Below are 26,115 nucleotides of genomic sequence, written 5' to 3'. Positions count from 1 at the left end.
CAAGGAGAACACTGGTCTCCAGTAGAGCTGCACGATTCTGGCTAAAATGAGAATCACTATAATTTTTGGCTTAGAAGATAGATCATGATTCTCGCAGCGTAACCTTTCACATTAAAACAAAAAAATTGGGCTAATTTTTAGTTTTTTTTCAATTGGTCATTGAAGTGCATTTTTTCCCCAAATAATGCATCTGAAAGATCACAGGGCAAATACAGTGTGACAAAGTATTGCAGCAATTGACATTTTATTCCCTAGGGTCTCTGCTAAAATATATATGTAGTGCCGGCTCCTGAAGAGCACACGCTATGTGTTTTTTTAAATGTAAGGTTTAATCTAAACCGCAGTTTGGTTTGGGTTTGATTACTCCAAATTTTGACCTCAGCATCAGTCTGACTAGACTAAAGGGTGTTCTACTTGGCCATGGGAGCGTTGTCACTTCTGGCAGGCTTGGTAACAGTCAGGTTGGGTGCTTTAAGGTTACTTTCTCTCAGAGTCAGCCCAATGGGAGTGTCACTCTTGCTGTGCCTTCTGTGAGAGGGTACTTAAGATGCGGACGTCATGTGTTTTGTGGTTCCGGTCCAGAAGTATGTTCTGACTTCTTGGTTCTGGTCCTCCTGACCAGACCCCAGGATGCCTATGGCCTGGGGTGTGGATCCACCCAATTTTAAGTCTCTGGGCTGGCTAGGCCGAGGCGACTAAAGGAAGGATTCGGAGGTGGTCCGGTGCAGTCTCAGGTTGTGGAGAGGCCCAGCAACTTCGAAATTATCCAGGGGAGGACTCTTCGGGAGAAGGCAAGGGTTGGCTTCTCAACAAGAGCCTGATAAAGCTGAAGGACCTAAATTAATCCAATCTCGTGCGGTATCGCCAGACTGGCTGCAAGATACTGGTACCACACGAGCGTTCTACAAGTTTCCTTACACATATTCAATAATAAAGTCTATGGCAGAGACTTGTTCCTGACTCAAGCACCGTTGGCTGCTAGGCCTGGTGAGAGAAGGACTATCCAATTAGGGTAAAGATCCAGCTGTGAGTGGCTATTCTCTGGATTTATTCAAAGTAAGAGAGTTCTCCTATACTGTCTTTGATATTAAGAGTACCTGGACTTTTCACCTAACCCCTCTGATCCTATACTGAGAGACTTAAACTAAATTTTTGCAAATAAAAATACCTTTAAGCAGATCTGTCGTCCGCCTCTATAGTTCTTGGGCCATCTACCATGGGAAACCCCTAGACGCAAATCGAGGTGAAGGTAACGGTAAGCGCATAAAACCAGGAGCTACTTCAGGGGTAAGAACATTTTATTTTTCTTACCCCTGACACACACATTTTGTTTGGTGGTTACAAGTAATTTTCTAACAAAAAATATTGATTTTAACTTAAAGTGGAGGGCCACAAAAAAAAAAAAAACACATTTGGAAATGTTTATTTTTTTTTTAAGTTACCAGAAACCCATGTCGCTAGGCAGTCTTCCTAATCTGCCTTTTCCTACACCGCTGTGATCTTCAGTCTTTTCTCCTCCTCGCGTTGTCTTCTGGGGAAGGTGGCGCGGTGTGTTCTGGGAACTGTGTGTCCCAGAACAAAGCGTGCCCCATTCACAAGGCTCCACTGCCTGTTTCCCTTAGTGAGGATGGTGGCACTGGGACATAATACGAGGGACATATGGACAGGTGCCCTGGACAGGTAAGTGTCCCTATTAAAAGTCAGCAGCTACAATGTTTGTAGCTGCTGACTTTTAAAAATGTATCTTCCGCTGGAACACCCCTTTAAGAAGCAAGTGTCAGAAAAATATTTAGACTTTAAGTGGTTAAACTTCCTGCATTTCCACAGTGTTTAAAAACTTGGCAGACTGCCTGGATTTTTTTATTTACACACAGAAATTTCCCTTTGATCCAAGAAGGAAGAGTTAGTTACAATGTTTCATTTTAAAAACTTGGCAGACTGCCCAGATGTTTTCTTTTGACAGCTGAGTGATCAGATACTCTCTCCACTTGTTATATGAAAGAATTGGCAAACTCTGCAATAGAGATGTCAGAGGGGTTGAAATTAAGATCACAATTTTTTAACCATTAATTGTGCAGTTCTAGTCTCCAGGCTATCCTTTCCCCCCCAAGTAGAAGAAAATCCCAAGGAAGGTTAACACTGTTGATGTATACAGAAAACTGAGAATTGGATCTTGTTGGTCCCATTACAAGGGAATATCTATTAACTCCCATTGAGTTACAAGGGAAAATCTTGTGTAGTAGGTTGTACAAGCAGTGCAAGACATCAAGAGATTGGAAAATGGTATAAGGTTAATCAGGATTTACAGGGTGCCAGAAGCATAGCCAGGTCAAGAGGTGGGTGTGTGTGTAGACTGTTTATTAGCCCGCATAGTGGAGCAGTCAAAGCCAGTTCACCCTGAGGGACCACATGGCTGCGGATTCGGATTTTACTACCCCATCCTGCCACCCAAGGGAGGCTGACGCCAGCCCTGTCAGCCAGCATGGTGGTCTGCAGATGGGGTCCCCCTTCACATCAACCCCCGGTGTTCTGCACCGCCCCAGCATCCTCTGCAGCCGGGGGCCAGCCGTCTCACCCCCCGCCCCAGCATCCTCTGCAGCAGGGGGCCAGCCATCTCGCGCCCCCCCCCCCAGCATCCTCTGCAGCAGGGGGCCAGCCCCCCCAGCATCCTCTGCAGCAGGGGGCCAGGCATCCTCTGCAGCAGGGGTCCAGCCCCCCCCCCCCAGCATCCTCTTCAGCAGGGGTCCAGCCCCCCCCCCAGCATCCTCTTCAGCAGGGGTCCAGCCCCCCCCCCCCCAGCATCCTCTGCAGCAGGAGTCCAGCCCCCCCCCCCCAGCATCCTCTGCAGCAGGAGTCCAGCCCCCCCCCAGCATCCTCTGCAGCAGGAGTCCAGCCCCCCCCCAGCATCCTCTGCAGCAGGAGTCCAGCCCCCCCCAGCATCCTCTGCAGCAGGAGTCCAGCCCCCCCCCCCAGCAGGAGTCCAGCCCCCCCAGCATCCTCTGCAGCAGGAGTCCAGCCCCCCCCCCAGCATCCTCTGCAGCAGGGGTCCAGCCCCCCCCCAGCATCCTCTGCAGCAGGGGTCCAGCCCCCCCCCCAGCATCCTCTGCAGCAGGGGTCCAGCCCCCCCCCCCCCAGCATCCTCTGCAGCAGGGGTCCAGCCCCCCCCCCAGCATCCTCTGCAGCAGGGGTCCAGCCCCCCCCAGCATCCTCTGCAGCAGGGGTCCAGCCCCCCCCCAGCATCCTCTGCAGCAGGGGTCCAGCCCCCCCCCAGCATCCTCTGCAGCAGGGGTCCAGCCCCCCCCCCCCAGCATCCTCTGCAGCAGGGGTCCAGCCCCCCCCCCCAGCATCCTCTGCAGCAGGGGTCCAGCCCCCCCCCCCAGCATCCCACCCTACAGACACACACTGTAGGTATAACTCTCCTACCTTACAGATGTGTAGAGCACACAGCGGTAAGCAGCTGGTAGCACAGGGCTGGATGGGGGTGGAAACCGCTGAAGCTAGCTTTTTACAGCAACAGGCTGTTGATTGGTTGCTAGGATAACCCGGCAACCAAACAACTGATTTTTAATATAAAAAGTGAACTGCACCTGTTCCTGCCCCCATCCAGCCCTGTGAAACTAGCTGCTCCCTGCTGTTCAATGAGGACAGCAGTGAACAAGTCCACGGGCACTGACGGGCCAGACAATTAGTGGTGGCGAGTCGGGTGTGGCCCATGGGTTACCAACCCTGAACTAGATTCTCAGAGTGGGCAGGGTTATATGTGGACAGTAGGGGTGGATCCAAAGATATTACCAATCGAAGATCGTGTCATTTAGCCCATCATCTATAGAGGATTCCTGTACTACAGTGCCTTGCGAAAGTATTTGGCCCCCTTGAACTTTTCAACCTTTTGCCACATTTCAGGCTTCAAACAAAGATATAAAATTTTAATTTTTTGTGAAGAATCACCAACAAGTGGGACACAATTGTGAAGTGGAACGAAATCTATTGGATTTTTTTAAACTTTTTTTAACTAATAAAAATAATGAAAAGTGGGGCGTGCAAAATTATTCGGCCCCCTTGCGTTAATACTTTGTAGAGCCACCTTTTGCTGCGATTACAGCTGCAAGTCGCTTGAGGTATGTCTCTATCAGTTTTGCACATCGAGAGACTGAAATTCTTGCCCTTTTTTCCTTGCAAAACAGCTCGAGCTCAGTGAGGTTGGATGGAGAGCATTTGTTAACAGCAGTTTTCAGCGCTTTTCACAGATTCTCGATTGGATTCAGGTCTGGACTTTGACTTGGCCATTCTAACACCTGGATACGTTTATTTGTGAACCATTCCTTTGTAGATTTTGCTGTATGTTTGGGATCATTGTCTTGTTGGAAGATAAATCTCCGTCCCAGTTTCAGGTCTTTTGCAGACTCCAACAGGTTTTCATCCAGAATGGTCCTGTATTTGGCTGCATCCATCTTCCCCTCAATTTTAACCATCTTCCCTGTCCCCGCTGAAGAAAAGCAGGCCCAAACCATGATGCTGCCACCACCATGTTTGACAGTGGGGATGGTGTGTTGAGGGTGATGAGCTGTGTTACTTTTATGCCAAACATATCGTTTTGCATTGTGGGCAAAAAGTTCGATTTTGGTTTCATCTGACCAGAGTACCTTCTTCCACATGTTTGGTGCGTCTCCCAGGTGGCTTGTGGCAAACTTTAGACGAGACTTTTTATGGATATCTTTGAGAAATGGCTTTCTTCTTGCCACTCTTCCATAAAGGCCAGATTTGTGCAGTGTACGACTGATTGTTGTCCTATGGACAGACTCTCCCACCTCCGCTGTAGTTCTCTGCAGTTTATCTAGAGTGATCAGGGGCCTCTTGGCTGCATCTCTGATCAGTCTTCTCCTTGTCTGAGCTGAAAGTTTAGAGGGACGGCCAGGTCTTGGTAGATTTGCAGTGGTCTGATACTCCTTCCATTTCAAAATGATCGCTTGCACAGTGCTCCTTGGGATGTTTAAAGCTTGGGAAATCTTTTTGTATCCAAATCCGGCTTCAAACTTCTCCACAACAGTATTACGGACCTGCCTGGTGTGTTCCTTGATCTTCATGATGCTCTCTGCACTTTCAACAGAACTCTGAGACTATCACAGAGCAGGTGCATTTATACAGAGACTTGATTACACACAGGTGGATTCTATTTATCACCATCAGTCATTTAGGACAACATTGGATCATTCAGAGATCCTTGCTGAACTTCTGGAGTGAGTTTGCTGCACTGAAAGTAAAGGGGCCGAATAATTTTGCACGCACCACTTTTCAGTTTTTTATTTGCTAAAAAAAGTTTAAAATATCCAATATATTTCGTTCCACTTCACAATTGTGTCCCACTTGTTGGTGATTCTTCACAAAAAATTTAAATTTTATATCCTTTATGTTTGAAGCCTGAAATGTGGCAAAAGTTTGAAAAGTTCAAGGGGGCCGAATACTTTCGCAAGGCACTGTATATGATAAAGATGTATAGGTTTTCTATGTGTCTTAGTGATAATTCTTAGTTTATCTAGTGCAGGGGAAAAAAAAAAAAAAAAAAAGCACAGGTCACCACACTTTACAGGAGAAGAGAAAAAAAATCCTACCTTGAGCTTTTTTACAATACTAGTAAAACATGAGCTGTAAGATATTTTTAAAATGACAATCAAAAAGGAAGCTATGCTAGGACAGCTGCTTTACCTTTGGAATTCTAAAAATGCTAAGAATTCTGGCTACTTGCCCATAATCTCCTGTATGAGAGTGACCTATCTCAAGGCCACAGCAATGTATAAAAAGGTGCGACAACAGTTTACAGTAAAGCACACCAGAATTCTCTGCTTAAATTCTGTGTTGGTTCAAATGTGCTTAAATATCTATGGGCAACATTTTAAATTATATTCACTTCCACATTGTATTTTAATTATGTTAAGCCTACTCAAATCAGAATGAAAGAGTCCCACATTTACTTCCAGGAATTCTGTGACAACTGCAGAGGTGCTGAGAGGACATGTTATGGGAGGCAGAACCAGTACAGGAATCACAGCTTGTAGGCAGCAAGCTGCAAAGCATGCAGGAAATCCAGAAAGTTGGGAAAATAAATTACCTGTAGACAGGCAGTAATCAATATATTCAGCTTAATTGGTTCAGAAATAGTAAGCAACGCAGTGGAAGCATATTCCTCTTCTCTCCATCCCTTCATATGGCAGTGCTTTGCAACAAAAAACCTTAAATGTCAACTGTGGCTTTGTGGACTACAGATTATAGAAAGTGAATGCATAAAATTAGGACTCTTTCACTGTAGCTCCCCCCCAAAAAAAAATCCAACCTGACATGCACCCTGCAGAATTACAACTACTGCTCTCCAGGCAGCAGGGAGGCTGAGTGTTGCTGGCTGAATTTCAGTATTTGGAAATGCACAGAGGGCACGTCAGGTTGCAAGAGCAGCAGTTTATTTTCAGCCTGCTATCTAGGAAGGGATATTGGGATGGTGCTGGAGCTGTCATGAAAGAAAATTTAAGGCAAAAAACATTTTTACGACTCTCGCTTTCAATAACAGTGCACCTTAACCACTTAGCAATCGGCCCATAGCCAAATGACGGCTACAGGGCGGTTGCTTAATTCTGGGAGGGCATCTCCTCCAGAATTCCGCTCTTGCACGCCCCCTTGGGCACGCACCCGAGAACATCCGTGACCAACCCGTTTGCCACATGATCACTCCGTCAAATGAGTATTTCACTTGCAAACGAACCAGCATCACATCATGACACCGGTTCCTCTCTCCTCTGTGTGTACCGATCGGTAAATTGTGAGAGAAGGGGGGGGAGCAACATGTAACTAGTAAAAAAAATTTAAAGCGTCGCCTATGGGGATTTTTAGATGGCAAAGTTTCGCGCCATTCCACGAGCGTGTGCAATTTTGAAGGGTGACATGTTAGGTATCTATTTACTCGTCGTAACTTCATCTTTCACATTATGCAAAAACATTGGGCTAACTTTACCGTTTTCTTTTTTGTAAAGCACAAAAATAAAATTCCCACAAAAAACACGTTTGAAAAATTGCAACGAACGCCACTGTATTCTCTAGGGTCTTTGATTAAAAAAAAAAAAAAAAAAAAACCAATGTTTTGGGGTTCCATGTAATTTTCCAGCAAACGATGATTTTTACATGCAGGAGAGAAATGTCAGAATTGGCCTGGGTGCTCCAGAAAGCCTGCATGTTGGGCCTCTGTATGTGGCCACACTGTGTAAAAGTCTCACATGTGGGATTGCCATGCTTGGGAGTAATAGCAGAATGTGTTTTGGGGTGTAATTTGTGGTATGCATATGCTGTGTGTGAGAAATAACTTGCTAATATGACAATTTTGTGGGGGGAAAAAAAAAGAAAAAATTGATTTTGCAAAGAATTGTGGGGAAAAATTACAACTTCAAAAAACTCACCATGCCTCTTTCTAAATACCTTGGATTGTCTTCTTTCCAAAAAGGGGTCATTTGGGGGGTATTTGTACTTTTCTGGCATGTTAGGCTGTCAGTACTTCAGGTGTGATCAATTTTCAGATATTGGCACCATAGCTTGTGGACTCTAACTTTCACAAAGACCAAATAATATCCACCAATTTGTACTCATTTTTACCAAAGATATGTAGCAGTATAAAAATTTTCTCCCACACTCCAAAGACATGCAGGTAGGTTAATTGGCTTCTGTCCAAAATTGGCCCTAGTATATGAATGGGGACCTTAGATTGTGAGCTCCTTGAGGGTAGGGACCAATGTGAGTGTGCAATGTACAGGGATAGGGGTAGACAGTCACTCAGGTTGAACTGGGTGGACTGGTGTCTTTATTCAACCTTACTAACTATGAAACTATAATATGCTAAATTTTATAACAAACAAAAATTCTTTTTTTTTAACCAAATTTTCAGTCTTTTATGATTTATAGCGCAAAAAATAAAAAACCCAACGGTGATTAAACACCACCAAAAGAAAGCTTTATTTGTGTGAAAAAAAGACAAAAATGTCATATGGGTACAGTGTTGTATGTAATTGTCAATCAAAATGTGAGCACCGAAAGCTGAAAATTGGTCTGGTTATTAAGGGGGTTTAAGTACCCAGTGGTCAAGCGGTTAATGTGGCACAAAAGTAATGGAAAAGCCGGCCACCATAAGAGCCTGCACATGCGTTTTTTGCTTTATGACAGATTCTTATTCAGTATATAAAGTAATTGTTTTATTCAGGCAATTAATATACAGTACACAGATAATCCAGTTAATTTACCTGCATGAAACACACTGGACACCTGACACATTACCAACTTTAACAGGTATGGAACAAGTGCAGATGGCGGGGCCTGCAAGACCATTCTACAAACACGTATCATGACACCATGCGTATGTGTAGGTTTGCCCTATGAACAGTGGCGTAGCGTGAGTTGTCAGTGCCTGGGGCAAGGCTAATAATTTGCGCCCCCTACTAACCTGCGGACTTTTAGCACCCCCCCCCAGTCTTTTCCTACAATAATACTGACCAACCCGATTGCAACACTGTCCACTACACTGACCACTACACTACCTACAGTATTCCTATACTGACACTACTCTGCGTGGCCCTCTCTCTCAGTGCTTCCCCTCTCCAGACTGTGTCCATATCCCCCGGGGCCAGCAACATGACTCACCTTTTTTTGTCCTGCATCGGTCTGGAGGAGAGCAGGAGGAGGAGTAGAGAACAGCAGCTCACCATTTTCATTGCTTGTGTCCCCCGCGCTCTGGCTGCCATATTCAGTGCCCGGCGACCTGTGATTGGGCATATGGGGTCATGTGCAGAGGCAGGACCCCAGGAGCAACCGTGATCACGGACAGGGCAGGACATAACCCCCATATCCCCAATCATAGGGGGCCAGACCCAATCATAGGGGGCCAGACACTGAATATGGCGGCTAGAGCGGGGGGGGGGGGACACAGGAAATTGAAATTACGGAGGCAGCCAGTAGTGACATACTGGCGCAGAAATTTGTCCCCCTAAATATTGCGGCCGGGGCCACGGCCCCCTCTGCACCGCCCACGCTACGCCACTGCCTATGAAGCAATATTAGAGTCAATAACCAATAGTGATAGACCCATTGCTATGCTCTACAAGGATGCTCAAGCCATGATGGGCCTACAGACATGATTGTTGCCAGATAGGGCTGCAAGTAACTTTAGGAATATTAAAGAGGAAGTAAACTCTGATGGGTTTTACTTCCTCTTTTGTTCCCTGCAAAGCCCATTATGTGACACTTGCAAATGAAGCTCGGGCAGGCCACATCCATCATCGTCCTGGCCGTAGCCATGTAACGTCACTCCCGAGCAGGAGCCTTCAGTCACGGCCCACTCTGGGGAAGAAATGCCACGGAGGTCCACTCCTTCACTGCGCATGCGCCGATGACGACACTGGCGCACTACAAGTGAAATACCTCCTAAACAGCGCATGTTTAGGAGCTATTTCCACTACCTATAGGTAAGCCTTATTCTAGGTTTACCTATAGGTAAAAGTCACGCAAAAGTTTACAACCACTTTAAAAAGTGATTGTTATTTTTATAAGAAAAAAAAATGTGGCTTTACAAACATGCAATACTTCCCCCCTCTGTTGCAGTGGATTTGCAAAGAGCAGCCCCGATCCTCTTCTCAGGTACCTCTTCTGTGATCCTGGCCCCTCCCTCCTGTTCAGTGACCCCACAGCAGCATGCTATGGGGGCACCCATGCCAAGTCACAGCTCCCCGTGTCCATTCAAACATGGAGCCCTGACACGGCCCCGCCCCCTCTCCCGATTTGCAGAGATACAGCTGCGGCAGCCAATCAGGAGGGAGAACCTTGGATGGCTGAGACACACGTGGATATTGCTGGACAGAAAGGGACCTCAGGTTGGTCTTTTAGACCCCCGATCCCTCCATAAAGAGTACCTGTCACCACCTATTACTGTCACAAGGGATGTTTACATTCCTTGTGACAGCAATAAAAGTGATCAAATTTTTATTTATTTTTTTAAAACAATTTAGTCGTTTTAAAATAAATAAAATAAATTAAAAAAAAAAAAAAAATTTTCAAAGCGCCCGCCGTCCCCGCGAGCTTGCGAAGCAAAGAAAACGCATACGGAAGTCGCGCCCGCGTATGTAAACGGTGTTCAAATCACACATGTGAGGTATCGCCGCGATCGTCAGAGCGAGAGCAATAATTCTAGCAGTAGACCTCCTCTGTAACGCTAACCTGGTAACCGTAAAAAAATTTTAAAGCGTCGCCTATTGAGATTTTTAGGTACCGTACTTTGTCGTCAATCTACAAGTGCGCGCAATTATAAAGTGTGACATGTTTGGTATCTATTTACTCGGCGTAACATTATCTTTCACATTACGCAAAAAAATTGGGCTAATTTTACTGTTTTTTTTTTTTTTTTATTCATGAAAGTGTCCCTTTTCCCAAAAAGTTGCGTTTAAAACACCACTGCGCAAATACCGTGTGACATAAAATATTGCAACAATCGCCGTTTTATTCTCTAGAGCCTCTGCTAAAAAAATATATATAATGTTTGGGGGTTCCAAGTAATTTTCTAGCAAAAAATATGGATTTTAACTTGTAAACACCAAATTCCAAAAATAGGCTTAGTCATGAAAGGGTTAATACTACATTTAAAAATAGTAACATTATGAGGGTTGTCAGAAGGGAGATCAAAAAAGGATGAAGCTCAAACTGAACATCTCATAAGATATCATTTTACACAATACCCAAAACATAGTAACCGTGAGGCTCAGTTCACACTGCTGCAATATGGGATCCAACTTATGAGCCCCCAAGTTGCACGACACGTCAAATTCAAACGTTTCCTTATGAGAGCCGTCTTAACGGATACTACACAACTTTAGAAAAGGTTCCTGAACCACTTTGGTCCAATTTGGATGCAATATCAGCCCTTGTACAGCCTCCTAAATGACATCCAAGTCAGAAGAAAGTCACAGGCAAAGTCATATGACTTCTCCGTCCCAGCAGTGTGAACCAAGCCTTATGCCCCATACACACTATCAGATTTTCTGCTGATATTTTCCTTCAGGTTTACCAAAACCATGTAGTGCAAGGGCCTGCCTGATTACATACAAATGGATACTCCTAAGGTTTGATCTCATATTATATGATTTTGGTAAATCTGAAGGAAAAACTCAGCAAAAAAACTGGACAGTGTGTATGGGGCTTTAGAGTTCTAAAGATGCATCAAGTATGATACAATCAAGTGTATTCAAAACAATATAGAAAAGCAATCCTAACCAAATTCTTCAGAAATAAATTATACCTCATCTAACACAGTTCCTAAAATATTTTGTTATGTAAGAAGTGACAAAACACCAGTCATTCATTCATTAAACTCCAATAAATTCATTTGCATTAAGCCACATTTCATATTAGTCAAGTTAAAATTGCTGGTCAAAAATAAATAAAATTTCCACCAAGGGTAAAAGGATAAAACCAGACAAGAAATATTGTGAATTAAAGCATCTAGTAAGAGAAGAAAATAATGGTACATCTGGTGGAAAATGTGTAAAAATGTATAACGTGTCCAAAAATGTGTTGAAGAAAAAAAGAAATACATTTGTGTACCAGATCAAGAGAGGTACGAGTGCTAGGATGATCTTGATACCGTTTATTGTTACAGCATTGGGAAGAAGGTTATAGGTTCAAGGAACAACTTTAGGTGCATAAAAGATTGTACACATGCAACTGCTGCGATGCTTTGTGGAAACACAATACATATACCCCCGTCAAGTTAAAAGGGCAGTGCCTCCCCTGACCTCAATAAGCAAGTTTGACAGCCAATGCCACCTGTCAAATTCTGCAAGCCCAGTTAGAGGTATGGAAATCAATTTTTGAAAAAGTTTTTAAAACGCACACAAAAGACCCTTATGGGTGTCTGTGCAGTGGTGACATGACTCCGTGTACATGTGCGAGAGTAACGTCATCATGGCCCAGCCAAACTGCAACTGTCAAACTTTAATACTGCCTAAATAACTATGGCTGCAAAGCATCAGAGCATGCTTACAGGCCCATCTGGATTTTATGTTAGAATTTAGGTGGACAGCCAGGTGGGGGAAGGCAGTATAACCAAAGCTCCGCTGGCTGTTTTTACCTCTCTCCGACCACTCATGTAAAAGAACCCTTGCTGAGTTCAAGGGGCAAAAGTACGACGGAAAGTTATACTGAATGAAGGAGAACATAGAGAGAAAATTGTGGTGACAGGACATAGCAACATCATCCATGGAGTCCAAACTTTTTGTAATTGTCTACATGAGCTTTCAGCTGTGAGATATTCCATGTTATGTACATCATGAATGCATTAATATAATATCAGGAATTGGAAAGCCCAAAAGGAAGTGGACTGGTTTAAAAGGTTTGTGTAGGGTGTCGAGAAGAGGCTTGAAAGGGTGTGCTTTGACACATTACCAGTCAATATGGTGTAAAATAATTATTTGATCCCCTGCAGATTTTGTAAGTTTGCCCACTGCCAAAGAAATGAGGAATCTATCATTATCATAGGTGTATTTTATATGATTGATATTCTTTCAAACAAAAATCCAGAAAAAACACAAAAATACAAATGCTATAAATTGAGTTGCAGTTCAGTGAGTAAAATAAGCATTTGAACCCCAAGCAAAACATGACTTAGTACTTGGTGGCAGGGTGGATTTGATTTAAATCAACTCCATTTAAATCATAATTTTTAAAGAGCTACTGTCATCTCTGTCCTGCAGTAGCTTCTCCTCTGACCCGCTGTTGACTCACCGACAGTCCTATCCATTTTAATGGGACAGCTGGTGAGGTGACAGTGACACAACAAAGAGGGACATAGCGGCAGCAGCAGGGGAGTGGATGTCCGCTACCAAGCACTGTAATGACAGGTGCTCTTTAAATGCAAGTACTCATCCCTGCTGGTAGCTAGAATCTTTGCAAACAAAATAAAGGTTTCCTATTTAGAATAATTAGCGGTCAGGTTAGTAAATATTCCCAAACTGGGTCTCTCTTGTGACCGTCAATAAAGCAGCACCATTCGGCAGATAGTGGGCGGTTTTTGCCCCCCCTTTTGGCCAAAAAAAAGATGAAGCCAGGAGTGCCACAGAGGGACCCCAGAAGAGGAGGATCAGGGCAACTGTGCAAAACTAACTAGGTGGCAAGTATGCCTTATTTATTTTATTTTGTTTAAGAACCCTTGAATCATTGAGGTGGAATTAGCAGTACTGTGGCAAAGGACATGCATATTTGTTTAACGTTATCAAGCAGAAAACTAAAACAGCACAGGCAAATGTACCTTCATTAAAGCAATGGCAACTCCCATATTTATATACTAATGGTTTGCATTACACATCTCTAGAACCAAGATCCCATGTATGCTCCAGGCAACTTTACTACATGAAACTTGTACATCGTCATACAAACAAACCGTGTCAACTTAAACCAAATTCAGTTGGAAAACCCTTTTGTGAGAAGCAATAGCCATTGAGGTTATAGCTTTTAGGGATATCAGTACACTGAAGCCCAATATCAGGGATTAAGGAAAGTTTACTTAGGCTGGGTTCACAATAGTGCGAATCGGATGCGACATTCTCTGCATCCAATTCGCATGACAGGTCGAGCTGCACGATTCTGGCCAAAATGAGAATCAATTTTTTTGCTTAGAATAAAAAGATCATGATTCTCTCAACATAAAATATTTCACATTATAAAAAAAAAAAATTAGGCTAACTTTACTGTTTTTTTTTTTATTCATTATAGTCATTTTTTCCAAAAACAAAAAGGAATTGGAAAAACCGCTGTGCAAACAGTGTGACATAAAATATTGCAACAACCACTATTTTATTCTCTAGGGTCTCTACTAAATATGTTGGGGGTTCAAAGTAATTTTCTAGCAAAAAAATAAATAAAAAAATTTACTTGAAATCAACAAACGTCAGAAAAAGGTTTAGTGTTTAAGTGGGTAAACTTTCTTCATTTAGAGCCGGTTCACACAGCGGGCGATGCGAGGCGACACGACTCGCCTCGCTCTCGCAAGTCGCCCCCGTTCTGTACAATGGAACCGTTCTGAGAGGAGCGACTCGAGTCGCTCCGACTCAGAAAAAAGGTTCCTGTACTACTTTTGGGCGACCTCGGGGCGACTTGCATTGACTTCTATACAGAAGTCATTTGCAAGTCGCCGCTGAGGCCGCGGCAGGTCGCGGCGAGGCAAGTCGGAGTCGCCTCGCCTCGCCTGCAGTGTGAACCGGCCCTCACACAGGAAGTTTATGCTATTGACAAATTGTTACAAATGTTTACACTTAAGTTATACTGCTAAGGAATGTTGTGATTCTTGGCAGACTGTCCGTTTTTTTTTTCTTACTTTCTTTTGATGGCTGTGGCTTCAGAAGATTAGAGAATTATTTGCACAGCATGAATCGTGAAACACTTTCATCAAGATTGCAATGGGAAAAAAAAATTATAAAATAAAAATTGCGATTACGATTCTTGGCAATTAATCACGCAGCTCTAATGACAGGAGATTGTAACCGGCTCTATGGAGCTGGTTGACATATCGCCGCAGCTTGCACAGGAGCCCTGTGCATCCTTGGCTCTGATTCAGAGCCGAATATAGGCAAAAATTTGGCCCCAATTTGTCCCTGAAACAGAGAACATCTGGCAGCAGTGTGAACCCAGCTTAAAAGTGGAGCAGTCAGAATCTGCAGCAGCTGGGCACAGCAACCAATCTTAGTCCCCCTCACCCATGGACACCTCTGTATTTTAGGTTTTTGGATAAAGTGAGGAAGCAATTCTAGGAGATTTTAAATACAATTCCCACATTTATGTTTGGATTCGTTTGCAAAGAAGTTAGCTGAAATTCGAGAATTCTCGTATGCCAAAAAGGTACTGGTGCTCTACCAGGGCTGCCATGGTGTTTACCTTATTACAGATTCCACAGACTGATTGAAATTGACGCAGCGATATCTTAACCATCGTCACATTTCTTATTTGCCATCCATCCCTCTAAACCCACATCACATCATGTATGCTTTATTTACAGCCATACTAGAGCATGTACCCACAGGTTACTGTAAGCCAATGTTACCTGGTGCTGTCTCAGGAAATGCAGGAAGATGAACAAGCTGTTGTGTTACTGGGATAGACAGGGAGGTGGACAGGGTGGGTTTTTATTTAGATCACTAGTGAAAAGGCGCAATTTAAATCAACTATTTAAATCATAATTTTTAAAGCGCAACAGTCATCTCAGTCCCGCAGCATATTCTCCTCTGACCTGCTGTTTACTCACTGACCGTCCCATTCACTTTAAGGGGGCGGGTGGTGCTGTGGCAGTGACGCAAGGTGAGGGACGTCGAGGCAGGTGAGTGGATGCCCGCTAAAAGCCACTGCCCTGATAGATCTAAAAGGACGGGTGCTCTTTAACCCCTTCAGCCCCGTAAAAATGACCAGAGCACTTTTTGTGATTCGGCACAATTGTGCTGTCGTGCAACCTGGGTCCCAAACAAGATTGCCATCTTTTTTTCCCACAAATAGAGCTTTCTTTTGGTGGTATTTTATCACCCCTGCAGTTTCTATTTTTTGCGCTATAAACAAAAAAGAGCAACAATTTTGAAAAACAAAAATGCATTATTTTTTACATTTTGCTATACTAAATATCCCCCAAAAATATATAAAAAAAACATTTTCTTCAGTTTAGGCAGATACGTATTCTTCTACATTTTTTTCCCCCAAAAATATCACAATAAGCGTTTGATTGGTTTGCGCAAAAGTTATAGCGTTTACAAAATAGGGGATAGCTTTATGGCATTTTTTTTTACTAGTAATGGCGGCGATCAATGATTTTTATCATGACTGCGACATAGACAGACATTTGACACATTTTTGGGACCACTGTCATTTATACAGCAATCAGTGCTATACAAATCCACCGATTCCTGTGTAAATGACACTGGCAATGAAGGGGTTAACCACATGGGGCAGTGTATGGGTTAAGTGTGCCCTGAGGAGTGTTTCTAACGGGGGCGTGGCTTTGTGTGACACATCACTGATCTCTGCTCCAGATCACAGGGAGCAGAGATCAGCAACACCGTCACTAGGCAGAACAGGGAGATCCTTGTTTACATTAGCATCTCCCTGTTCTTCCTTCCCACGAGGCGATCGCGGTTATCCCGCGGGACCCACGACCTGACTTCCGGACCTTACCGCCTCTTAAACGGTCCACGTACCGGTACGTTCGTTTGCCTGTACAAGCCCTTCTGCAGACGTATATCGGCATTAGGCGGTCGGCAATCTGTTAATCTGTCACCCAGGCCAATTCTGACACTTATCTCCTACATGTTAAAAGGATCTTTTTTTGCTAGAAAATTACATAGAAATTTTTGCACAGTATCCTCACAGCAATTTTTCAAACGCTTTTTTTTTGGGGGGGGGGGGGGATTAAAAAAAAAAAACAACAACAACAGCAAACAGCAAAGTTAGCCCATTTTTTTGCAAAATGTGAAAAAAGATCTTACACCGAGTAAATAGCTACCTAACATGTCACGCTTGAAAATTGCACACGCTCGTGGAATGGTCCCAAACTTCGGTACTTAAAAATCCCCATAAACAACGCTTGAAATTTTTTTACTGGATACATGTTTTGAGTTACTGACGTCTAGGGCTAGAATTATTGCTCTCACTCAAACATTCACAGTGATACCTCATGTGTGGTTTGAACACGATTTTCATATGTGGGCGGATCTTACATATGCGCTCTTCGGCGTGAGCACATGGGGATAGGGGCGATTTAAAAAAAAAAAAATGTATTGTTAATTAAAAAAAAATTTTCATTTTGACATTTTTTTTTACATTTTTCTTTTTTGATCGCTTTTATTCCTATTACAAGGAATGTAAACATCCCTTGTAATAGGAATAAGCATGACAGGTCCTCTTTACAGTGAGATATGAGGTCAAAACCCCACATTTCACCTCTAGGCTGGGAAGCCTGAAAATGCTGCAGGCATCATTAAAATATCCCGCTAAAAGTCAAGGATGTCATGGCAGCAGGTGGGGCGGGAAGTGGTTAAATATAAGGACACATTCTTGCTGGTAGTTAGAATCTTTAAAGGGGTTGTAAAGGCAGAAGGTTTTTTTTATCTTAAGGCATTCTGTGCATTAAGATAAAAAAAAGATAAACTGTGTGCAGCAGCCCCCCTCATACTTGTCAGAGGTCCTTCTCTGTCCAGCAATGTACACAAGTGCCTCAGCTAGCAGAGATGCTCCTTCCTGATTGTTCGAGACACAGCAGCGGCACCATTGGCTCCCGCTGCTGTCAAAGTCAGCTAGCCAATCGGGGGGGGGTGGGGCCTGGATCGGGTCATGTCTGAAAGGACACAGTCAGCTGTGACTCAGCTTGGGTGCCCCCATAGCAAGCTGCTTGCTGTGGGAGCACTGAACAGGATGGAGGGGCCAGGAGCATGGAAGAGGGACCCGAGAAGTGGAGGATCTGGGCTGCTCTGTGCAAATCCACTGCAACAGAGCAGGTAAGTATAACATGTTTATTATTTAAATAGGAAAAAATAAATTGATTAATAGGCTGTCAGGTTAGTAAAACAGCAATATCAGAGCCGATTCAATCAGTTTGTAATGTACATAGGATTTGTAAAACAATGAGATAAAGGAATATTCCTGAAATTTGGTTCATCTGATGGTTACTGTGTGTGTGAATGCATTAAATCAAAAAAAAAAAAAAAAAAATCTGGATTTGATTTTGATTTATTTTTATATCTAGGGGTGCACCGAATGGGTTTTTTGTGCCGAAACCGATACCAAAAATGAAAAATACACTAGGCCGAAAACCGAAACATTTAAAAAAAAAAAAAAAAATTTATACAGGAGATAGTCAGACTGGGGACGTGGTACAAGGGATGATCAGAGACTGGGGATGTGGTACAGGAGATCAAGAGATTCAATGCAGCCTCACCAGTGTCCCCCTATTGCAGCTAACCTGTGAAGGGAAGAGAGGAGAGCCACCTCCGTTGCCTGTTTATCACAGCTTTCAGTTCAATAGCTGTGTGTTCCCGGCCGCACGTATAGCCCCTCCCCCTTGTCCGGGCACTTTGATAGACAGAAAAAGTGTCCATTTCTGTCATACTTAAAAGGACCTATTCAGACTGCTGCTGTGCAATAACGTGTTGTGTTGAAGCAACCCACTCATTCAAAATGAACTGCAATGCATTTTTTAATGGGCATGGATAGATAGAGAGATATCTCTATCTTTACACACACACACACACACACACACTCACAGAAGAGTACACCCCTCACATTTTTTGTAAATAATTGTATCCTTTTATGTGACAACACTGAAGAAATGACACTTTGTTACAATGTAAAGTAGTGAGTGTACAGCTTGTATAACAGTGTCAATTTGCTGTCCCTCAAAATAACTCAACACAGCCGTTCTTGTCTAAACCGCTTGCAAAAAGTGAGTACACTTCTGAGTGAAAATGTCCAAATTGGGCCCAATTACCCATTTTCCCTCCCCAATGTCATGTGACTCATTACTGTTACAGGGTCTCAGATGTGAATGGGGACCAGCTCTGTGATGTCATCAAGGAGGAGTGGAAGAGGACTCCAGTGGCAACCTGTGAAGCTCTGGTGAACTCCATGCCCAAGAGGGTTAAGGCAGTGCTGGAAAATAATGGTGGCCACACAAAATATTGATACTTTTAGGCCCAATTAGAACATTTTCACTTAGATACTGTAAGATCACTGATATACCATAATATCTATAAACACATACATAGTCAAAAGTATTGTGACGCCTGCCTTTTCACGCACATGAACTTTGATGGCATCCCAGTCTTCGTCTGTAGGGTTCAATATCAAGTTGGCCTACCCCTTGCTACAATAGCTTCAACTCTTCTGGGAAGGCTGTCCCACAAAGTTTAGGAGCGTGGTCTATGGGAATGTTTGACCATTCATCCAGAAGCGCATTTGTGAGGTCAGGCACTGATGTGGACGAGAAGGCCTGGCTCAGTCTCCGCTCGAATTCATCCCAAAGATGTACTGGTGGGTTGAGGTCAGGACTGTGCAGGCCAGTTAAGTTCCTCCACCCCAAACTTGCTCATCCATATCTTTATAGACCTTGCTTTGTGCACCGGTGCGCAGTCAGTTTGGAACAGGAGGGGCCATACCCAAACTGTTCCCAAAAAGTTGGGAGCATGAAATTGTCTTGGTATGCAGATGCCTTAAGAGTTCCCTTCACTAGAACTATGAAAAACCCTGAAAAACAACCCCACACTATAACCCCACACTATAACCCCCCCCCCAAATTATTTGGACCAGTGCACAAAGCAAGGCCCATAAAGGCTGTGGGAGAGCAGATAAAGTGAATGCGGGGTCCTGGATTTAGTAACATTTTAAGCCTAGTACACATGGGTCGAATGTCAGGTAGCATCTGCCGGTTCAATAGAAACCCACCGACATTTGGCCTGTATGTACGGCAGCTGGTCCAACAGAAGCCAGCTTCTGTAGAAGGGTCATGACTACTCCAGCTCCCCTATGTAACAATATAGCATTAACGTACTACTTTTGCCAAAAAAAAAAATATATATATATATATATATATATATATATATATATATATATATATATATATATATATATATATATATATATATATATATATATATATATATATATATATATATGCTATTAACTCTACACAGGCTTACCTCACTCTTTATAGCCGTTTTAAAACACTGCTTGATTACTTCTGCCTTACTTCCTAGATGGACTTTAGGTCATAACACAGGAAAGAGTTGACCAGCTGAGGGTAGATGATGCAGGTTGTGTGCCAATGAGATCAGCTGGTCAACTCCTTCCTGTGTCATGACCTAAAGTTTGTCCAGGAAGTAAGGCAGAAGTAATTGAGCAGGTTTTTTTTGTTTTGTTTTTATACAGCTATGAAGAGAGAGAGGTAAACCTGTGTAGAGTTGAAAGTGGTTTTATTTTTGCAAAATAAAGTACATTAATTCATTACATTGTTACATAGTGGAGCTGAAATTTAGAAAGGAGAAAAATAAAATAAAAGTTTAAGTACATTTTCAAAAGTACTTTTCAAAAGGCTACAATGGCAGCATTAATGCTTCTGTTATGATTTGTATCCTTCAAAAGATGGTTTCTTTGAGACTTTAAATTGTAAAAGGAGGGAATTACTACTTAAAACCAATCTTTAGAAAGTTTACAGCACCCAGTCAGCAACTACAGTGAACTAGATACAATTGTTTAAAAGAAAAAAAAAATAATAATCTTTCACATGTATGTGTGAAACTCAAATGTAAAGTTATAACTGTAGGTAGTCCCAACAAACGAAAACATGCTAAACATTTTTGCAATACTAATGAAAGCTACTGAGAAAATATCTGTAAAGCAACAGGAGCCTGACTCAAGTGCTCAGCACCTCATGCATTATCTCCTATTGCTAACCTGCCCTTATTTGGCCAACACAGAGAGATACCAATCAGCAAGCTACAAAACATACACAACACATTCATTTTCAGAAAACTTGACTACTAACATTTTTAAACAACTCTTTGCATTGGAACCTAGAAAACCAATATATTACAGCATTAGGAAAACAAGTTGAGACTTGACAATTTGTTAGACCCTTGAACAGTGAAAAACCTATTCAACTTTTCCCATAACAATTTACTGGCAGGTAGTCTGAATGAAAGTGCTTTGTAAAAAATTGTTAAGGGGGGGGGGGGGGTTAATGTATACTGTAATAAGTCAGTTACAATTAACCAGTCACTTGTTTTACCATCTCAACATAATTCATTTTTCTTTACGGGTTAAAAGATAGCAAATATACTATCAAAATGTCATCGAGCAGAAACACTTATGCAAAAAAAAAAAAAAAACACCCATGTGTAGCAACTAACCATTACAACATTTGTAAAAAGAAATGCTGCCCTAATTATACAGGTTCATCAAAACACAAATGACCACACAAATTACAAACCACAAAATTCACTTGTGTCAAACATGTTAAGCAAACAGAACTGCAAATGAAACCAACAAGTTGGTAGCCAACTGCTGCCAATTTCTCTACTTCCATGTAACATTAGGTACTCATTTCTGGACTTGTTAAAACTATCACAACAGGGTGTCAAAGAACTAAGGAAAATAAAGTGGGCCGATGAAATCACACACCCCCAACCAAAGCATTCAACTACATTACACGGAAAAACTATTTGTAAACATACCACGCCTATGATGACATTTCTTAGAAGGGTTCACAGAATCTAAAGTGACAATGAACTGCTAAGCTGACTGTAAAAAATGTATGTAATGTGCCACAGGTTGTTTTTGTATGCAGGTCATGCTATAACTAGTAGGATGTCACAGTCATCTAGACTCGTATGAAAGGAAAAAAAAAAATAAAAAAAAAAAAAAAGTCTTCAACATCACAGAACAAGCGGCTTCTATAGTTTATTGTCAGAACATACACCTGCATTTACAGCCACAGAAGTATTGGTGGCAATAAACTTTTTGCTAAATGATGAATTTATTTTCCAATTCATCTCTCAGGATAGGAGCATCTAGCTCTAGCTGACAACCCATTGGATCAATGTGCCACACATGAAGTGCATTCATTTGAGTATTATATGATCAAAATCTATTGAATGGATCTCCGTTTTCCCCATGCAATCTTATGCAGATCAGAAAAAGCTGACGGGACGGAATTTCGCTCAAGCTGTCTTGCATACACATGGTCACACCAAATGCCGACCGTCAAGAATGCAGTCACGTAGAACATGTACCACAGGACTAGAAAAAGGAAGTTCAATAGCCAGTAGCTTCCGTCGCGTAGTTGAATCTGAGCATGCGTGAGATTTTGCGCGGCGGAAATGCATACACACGATTGAATGAAATTTGGCCAGCAAAATTTTAATGGCGCATACACGGTCGCTTTTCTGACTAAAAGCTCTCATTGGTCTTTTGCTGGCCGAAATTCCAAGCATGTGTATGCGGAATTAGGATTTGATCAATATGATTGTGTCAGATTGTTTTAAAAAAATAAATAAATGCATCTCAGAACTGACACCATTACTAATTTTAGGCTCTGACAGTTGTATTGATCTGATCTAAATCAGGTCTAACTCCACTGGAAGGGGAGAGTTAGATCTTCTGTCTCTACTGGAAAGATTAACCCCTAAAGCAGCACAGTGGCTTAGTAGGTTAGCACTTCTGCTTTTCAGAGGGTGCTTGGTTCAGGACATTATCTGCATGGAGTTTACAGGTTCTTCCTGTGCTTGCATGAGTTCCCTCACACATTTCAAAAGACATCCTGGTAGGTTAACTGCCTGAACTGAATGCAGCCTGACCTAAGTGGTTTGAGTGCCCAAAGAGATATGCACTACACAAATCAAACTATTTGTAAGGGAGACCACTGTCAGAGAAATCCCAAATTTGAGAGTTACGCTCTTCCAACATGCAGAGAAACGTGCTACACTTTGAAGCACAGGGTGCCATTCTTTTCCTGCTGGTAGAGCAGTGCATTGAAAAAAATGGGCTGCCCGGCACATAGCATGCATCAAGGCTTAATTGGTGGTACATCTCTGGGGCAGAGGTGAAGGGACATTTCCCCACTCAATTGATCACAGACAGCAACCTGGCAGGAAATTCCCTACTTTATACAATAAAAGTGCTATGACTATACATACACTCTACTCCAACATGGAACCTGACATGCCAGATGTTGATCTGAGGTACCCTTGTGACTACAGATGCTGGGATATGTCCCTGATACTCATTAGAAAAGAGGAAGACGCTTGGATGAGAGGAGACTGCAGGGACCAGTTCAGCAGCAGTGGGGATCTTGCTGGGGCAAAGAATCTGCTAAATAAAACTGCTCTTTCAAACCCCCTAGATAGAAACTGGCCTTTAACCCTTGCAGCACAGGGGCATTCCCACAAAGAATTTTTATTTTTCCTGGTTCAACTACAGGCTCATTTACACCTGCACTGTTCTCTGAAAAGTGATCCGCACAGATCGCTTTTCAGAGTGGTGCATGCTCAGCACAGCCAACACCTGAATGCTTTTTCTTTTGACAGCAAATTATTTGAATGGGAATACAGCTCTGCAAGCCTACCATTTGGCATGCAATTGGGAACATTCCTATTGCGCACGTTCCCGTGGTAGGCTAGGAGTTAGATGGTTGCTGCAGCAACAGCCAGCAGGTAACATCATACTTGAATTGCACACAATACTAAAAATGTAGCCATTGACAAAAAAATTAATATATCTAATTTTTTTTTTTTATTGACACATGAAGTTTATTATACAATTACTGTACATCTAATATGTCTACCATAAGGCCCCTTTCACATATGTGGACCGTTCATTTTATCGGTTGAGTGTTTTTTTTCCCCAATTAAAAATGAATGGATGAAGTTTACTGTACAGTTGCTCGTCAGATTTTTACATCCACAGCCGATGCAAAAACTGTTCGTTTACATTTATTTTTAAATGGAACAAAGCTTTGATCCGTTAAAAAAATAAAATAAAAGATAGATGATAGATGTGAACTGATGTAAATGATCATCCGTTTACATCCGTTCTTCCATAGAGATGCATCGATGTCTGTTTTCTGTCCATTTTTCATTCGCCAAGGGTTGACACATTGTTTACATCCAAATAATCCACATGGATGATTGTGTGAACCCTTATGGTTGATATGTTGGATATATCTGTGCTTGTTTTATATAGGATGTATAATAAACGTCATTATTGTATACAAAACGTATGCAGTGCTCTGTCAATACATGCCAAAAAAATAAAAACAGAGTCCCCCATGGCTAGATTATGCAAGATCACGAACGTACATATTACCAGCACCCCCTATGGATCTTCAAAAACAAAGCTTTATTCAAGATGATCACAGGAGATGCACAGGACCCAAAACGTTGAACTTTTCTACTGTAATTGGGCTCTGCCTCAAAAAAAAAAAAAAAAAAAAATGTAAATGTAATTTGGGTACAGTGTTGCATGACAGTAATTGTCATTCAAACTGACAGCGCTGAAAACTGGCCTGGGCAGGCAGGGGGGTAAAAGTATCCAGTGATGACATTTGAAGATTGGCGGTGTGCTGACAATATGAACGTTGAGGAATACTACTCACACCAAGGAATGGTGGCACCAATGCCCGCTAAATGCAATGGGGGGCATAATTTGTGCTACACTGCAAAGCATGTACACAGCACCATCTTTGCAACTTAAAGGGAGGTAAAATTGAGTTTGAACTCCCTAGTTTTGCAGCCCCCCCCCCCCCTCCACCTGACTTTGTAAACCAAGCCTTCCTATGACCATGCACTCCCAGGTAAGAGAGTGAGAAGAGACATGAGAGGGCAGCAGGCCCCGGAGTAAGCCCCTGATTGGCCAGCCGGTGCAGGGTGACAGAGCCGTACCTGGTGCAGGGCGGTGAGTCCGTCCACATTGGCGTAGTTGATGTCAGCCCCCCGGTCCAGCAGCTTGAGCACCTCGTCACTGTCCCCGCTGGAGCAGGCGGCCAGGAACACGGCCCCGTCATCGAACTTCACCTTGGCCTTCTTCCGCTTCACGACGTTCGGCTCCAAGTCGGTTTCCGAACCTATCCAGCGCTTGAGCTGCTCGTTCCTCTTCTGCTTGGCGTCCGCCATCTTCATTCCCTCCCCCCCCCCTCTCCCAGCCCCGGGGTGCTGCCCTCCCTTCTCCGAAGCTCTCCTCCGTTCCTCCCCGTGCGGCCTTAGGCCTCTTTGGTCGCCTCAGAGGCTGTGTTTCGGCCTGCACCCGGGGGGGGCCCACACCCAACTTCTCTTCACTGTCACACAGACGTCTGCAGGCCCCGACCGGCTGCGCACACACGACGCGCGCCCGCGACGCTCATCTACATGTTCTCGCGAGAGCTCGGAGTTTCGGGAGGTTGTGGACAGCGGCGTGGAAATGGCTCGCCGCCACCGCCTCTGGTTCGGGGAGGGGCCTTGCTTGGTCAGGGAGGGGCGCGATTGGCCGCGGCGGCCCTGACGTCATCCGTGCCCTGTTTGGAGGTGGATGAGTTGTTACTTGTAGTAAGAGGAGGCAGCAGATTGTTGTCTGTGTGCTGGCTGGGCGGAGAGCCAGCTGATCCATCCCGGGGAACACTTCGTCATTGCTTTCCCAGGCACACGGTGATTGCTCTGCTGGGAATCTGCGAAGAACGACCATAAAAAAAGAAAACTTTATATACAACATGTGATCAAACACTGTGTGATGACTACAGGACACCCGCACATGGAAAGCATCATTGGATGACGTATACACCATGGCTTTCTATAAAATACTAAGCTTTGTGTCATCCTTTATTGCCTAGCAGTGCTGTGAGTCTACATGCACCCCCTCTCCTGTCTGCGTGCACCCTTCTCCTGTCCTCTGCACCACTCTTCTGTCCCCCGCACCCCTCTCCTCTCTGCGTGGACCCCTCTCTTGTATACATGCATCCCTTTTCTGTCTGCGTGCACCCCTCTCCTGTCCCCTGCACCCCTCTCCTGTCTGCGTGCACCCTTCTCCTGTCCCCTGCACCCTTCTCCTGTCTGCGTGCACCCTTCTCCTGTCTGCGTGCACCCTTCTCCTGTCTGCGTGCACCACTCTCCTGTCCCCCGCACCACTCTCCTGTCCCCCGCACCACTCTCCTGTCCCCCGCACCCCTCTCCTGTATACATGCATCCCTTTTCTGTCTGCGTGCACCCTTCTCCTGTCCCCTGCATCCCTCTCCTCTCTGCGTGCACCCCTCTCCTGTCCCCTGCACCCCTCTCCTGTTTTCTTGCACCCCTCTCCTGTCCCGTGCACCCTTCTCCTGTCTGCATGCACCCCTCTCCTGTCCCCTGCTCCCCTCTCCTGTATACATGCACCCCTCCCCTGTCTGCGTGCACCCTTCCCCGGTCTGCGTGCACCCCTCTCCTGTATCCATGCACCCTTCTGTCTGCGTGCACCCCTCTCCTGTCTGCGTGCACCCCTCTCCTGTCCCCTGCACCCCTCTCCTGTCCCCTGCACCCCTCTCCTGTCCCCTGCACCCTTCTCCTGTCTGCGTGC

The 26,115-nt window shown here is 43.8% G+C and overlaps 1 protein-coding gene across 4 annotated transcripts in view; it reads right to left on the bottom strand.

Moving 5' to 3' along the window:
• Positions 1 to 24,972, bottom strand: part of PPP1R12A (protein phosphatase 1 regulatory subunit 12A) — a 228,630-nt gene extending 203,658 nt beyond the window's left edge. For 2 of the 4 annotated variants that reach the window (XM_077473602.1, XM_077473605.1), the window contains exon 1: positions 24,477 to 24,970. In XM_077473602.1, coding sequence (XP_077329728.1) covers positions 24,477 to 24,713 — 237 coding nt within the window. In that variant the 5' untranslated portion in view covers positions 24,714 to 24,970. Of the gene's footprint in view, positions 1 to 24,476 lie in introns of all 4 variants that reach the window. The other 2 variants (XM_077473604.1, XM_077473603.1) reach the window with 2 other exon arrangements.
• Between the last annotated feature and the right edge of the window lie 1,143 nt (positions 24,973 to 26,115).

Source organism: Lithobates pipiens, unplaced genomic scaffold (assembly GCF_037356315.1).
Source record: "Lithobates pipiens isolate NorthernLeopardFrog02 unplaced genomic scaffold, aLitPip1_a1.2 Scaffold_8, whole genome shotgun sequence".
Classification (NCBI taxonomy): domain Eukaryota; kingdom Metazoa; phylum Chordata; class Amphibia; order Anura; family Ranidae; genus Lithobates; species Lithobates pipiens.
This window is presented reverse-complemented; position numbering and strand designations above follow the sequence as displayed.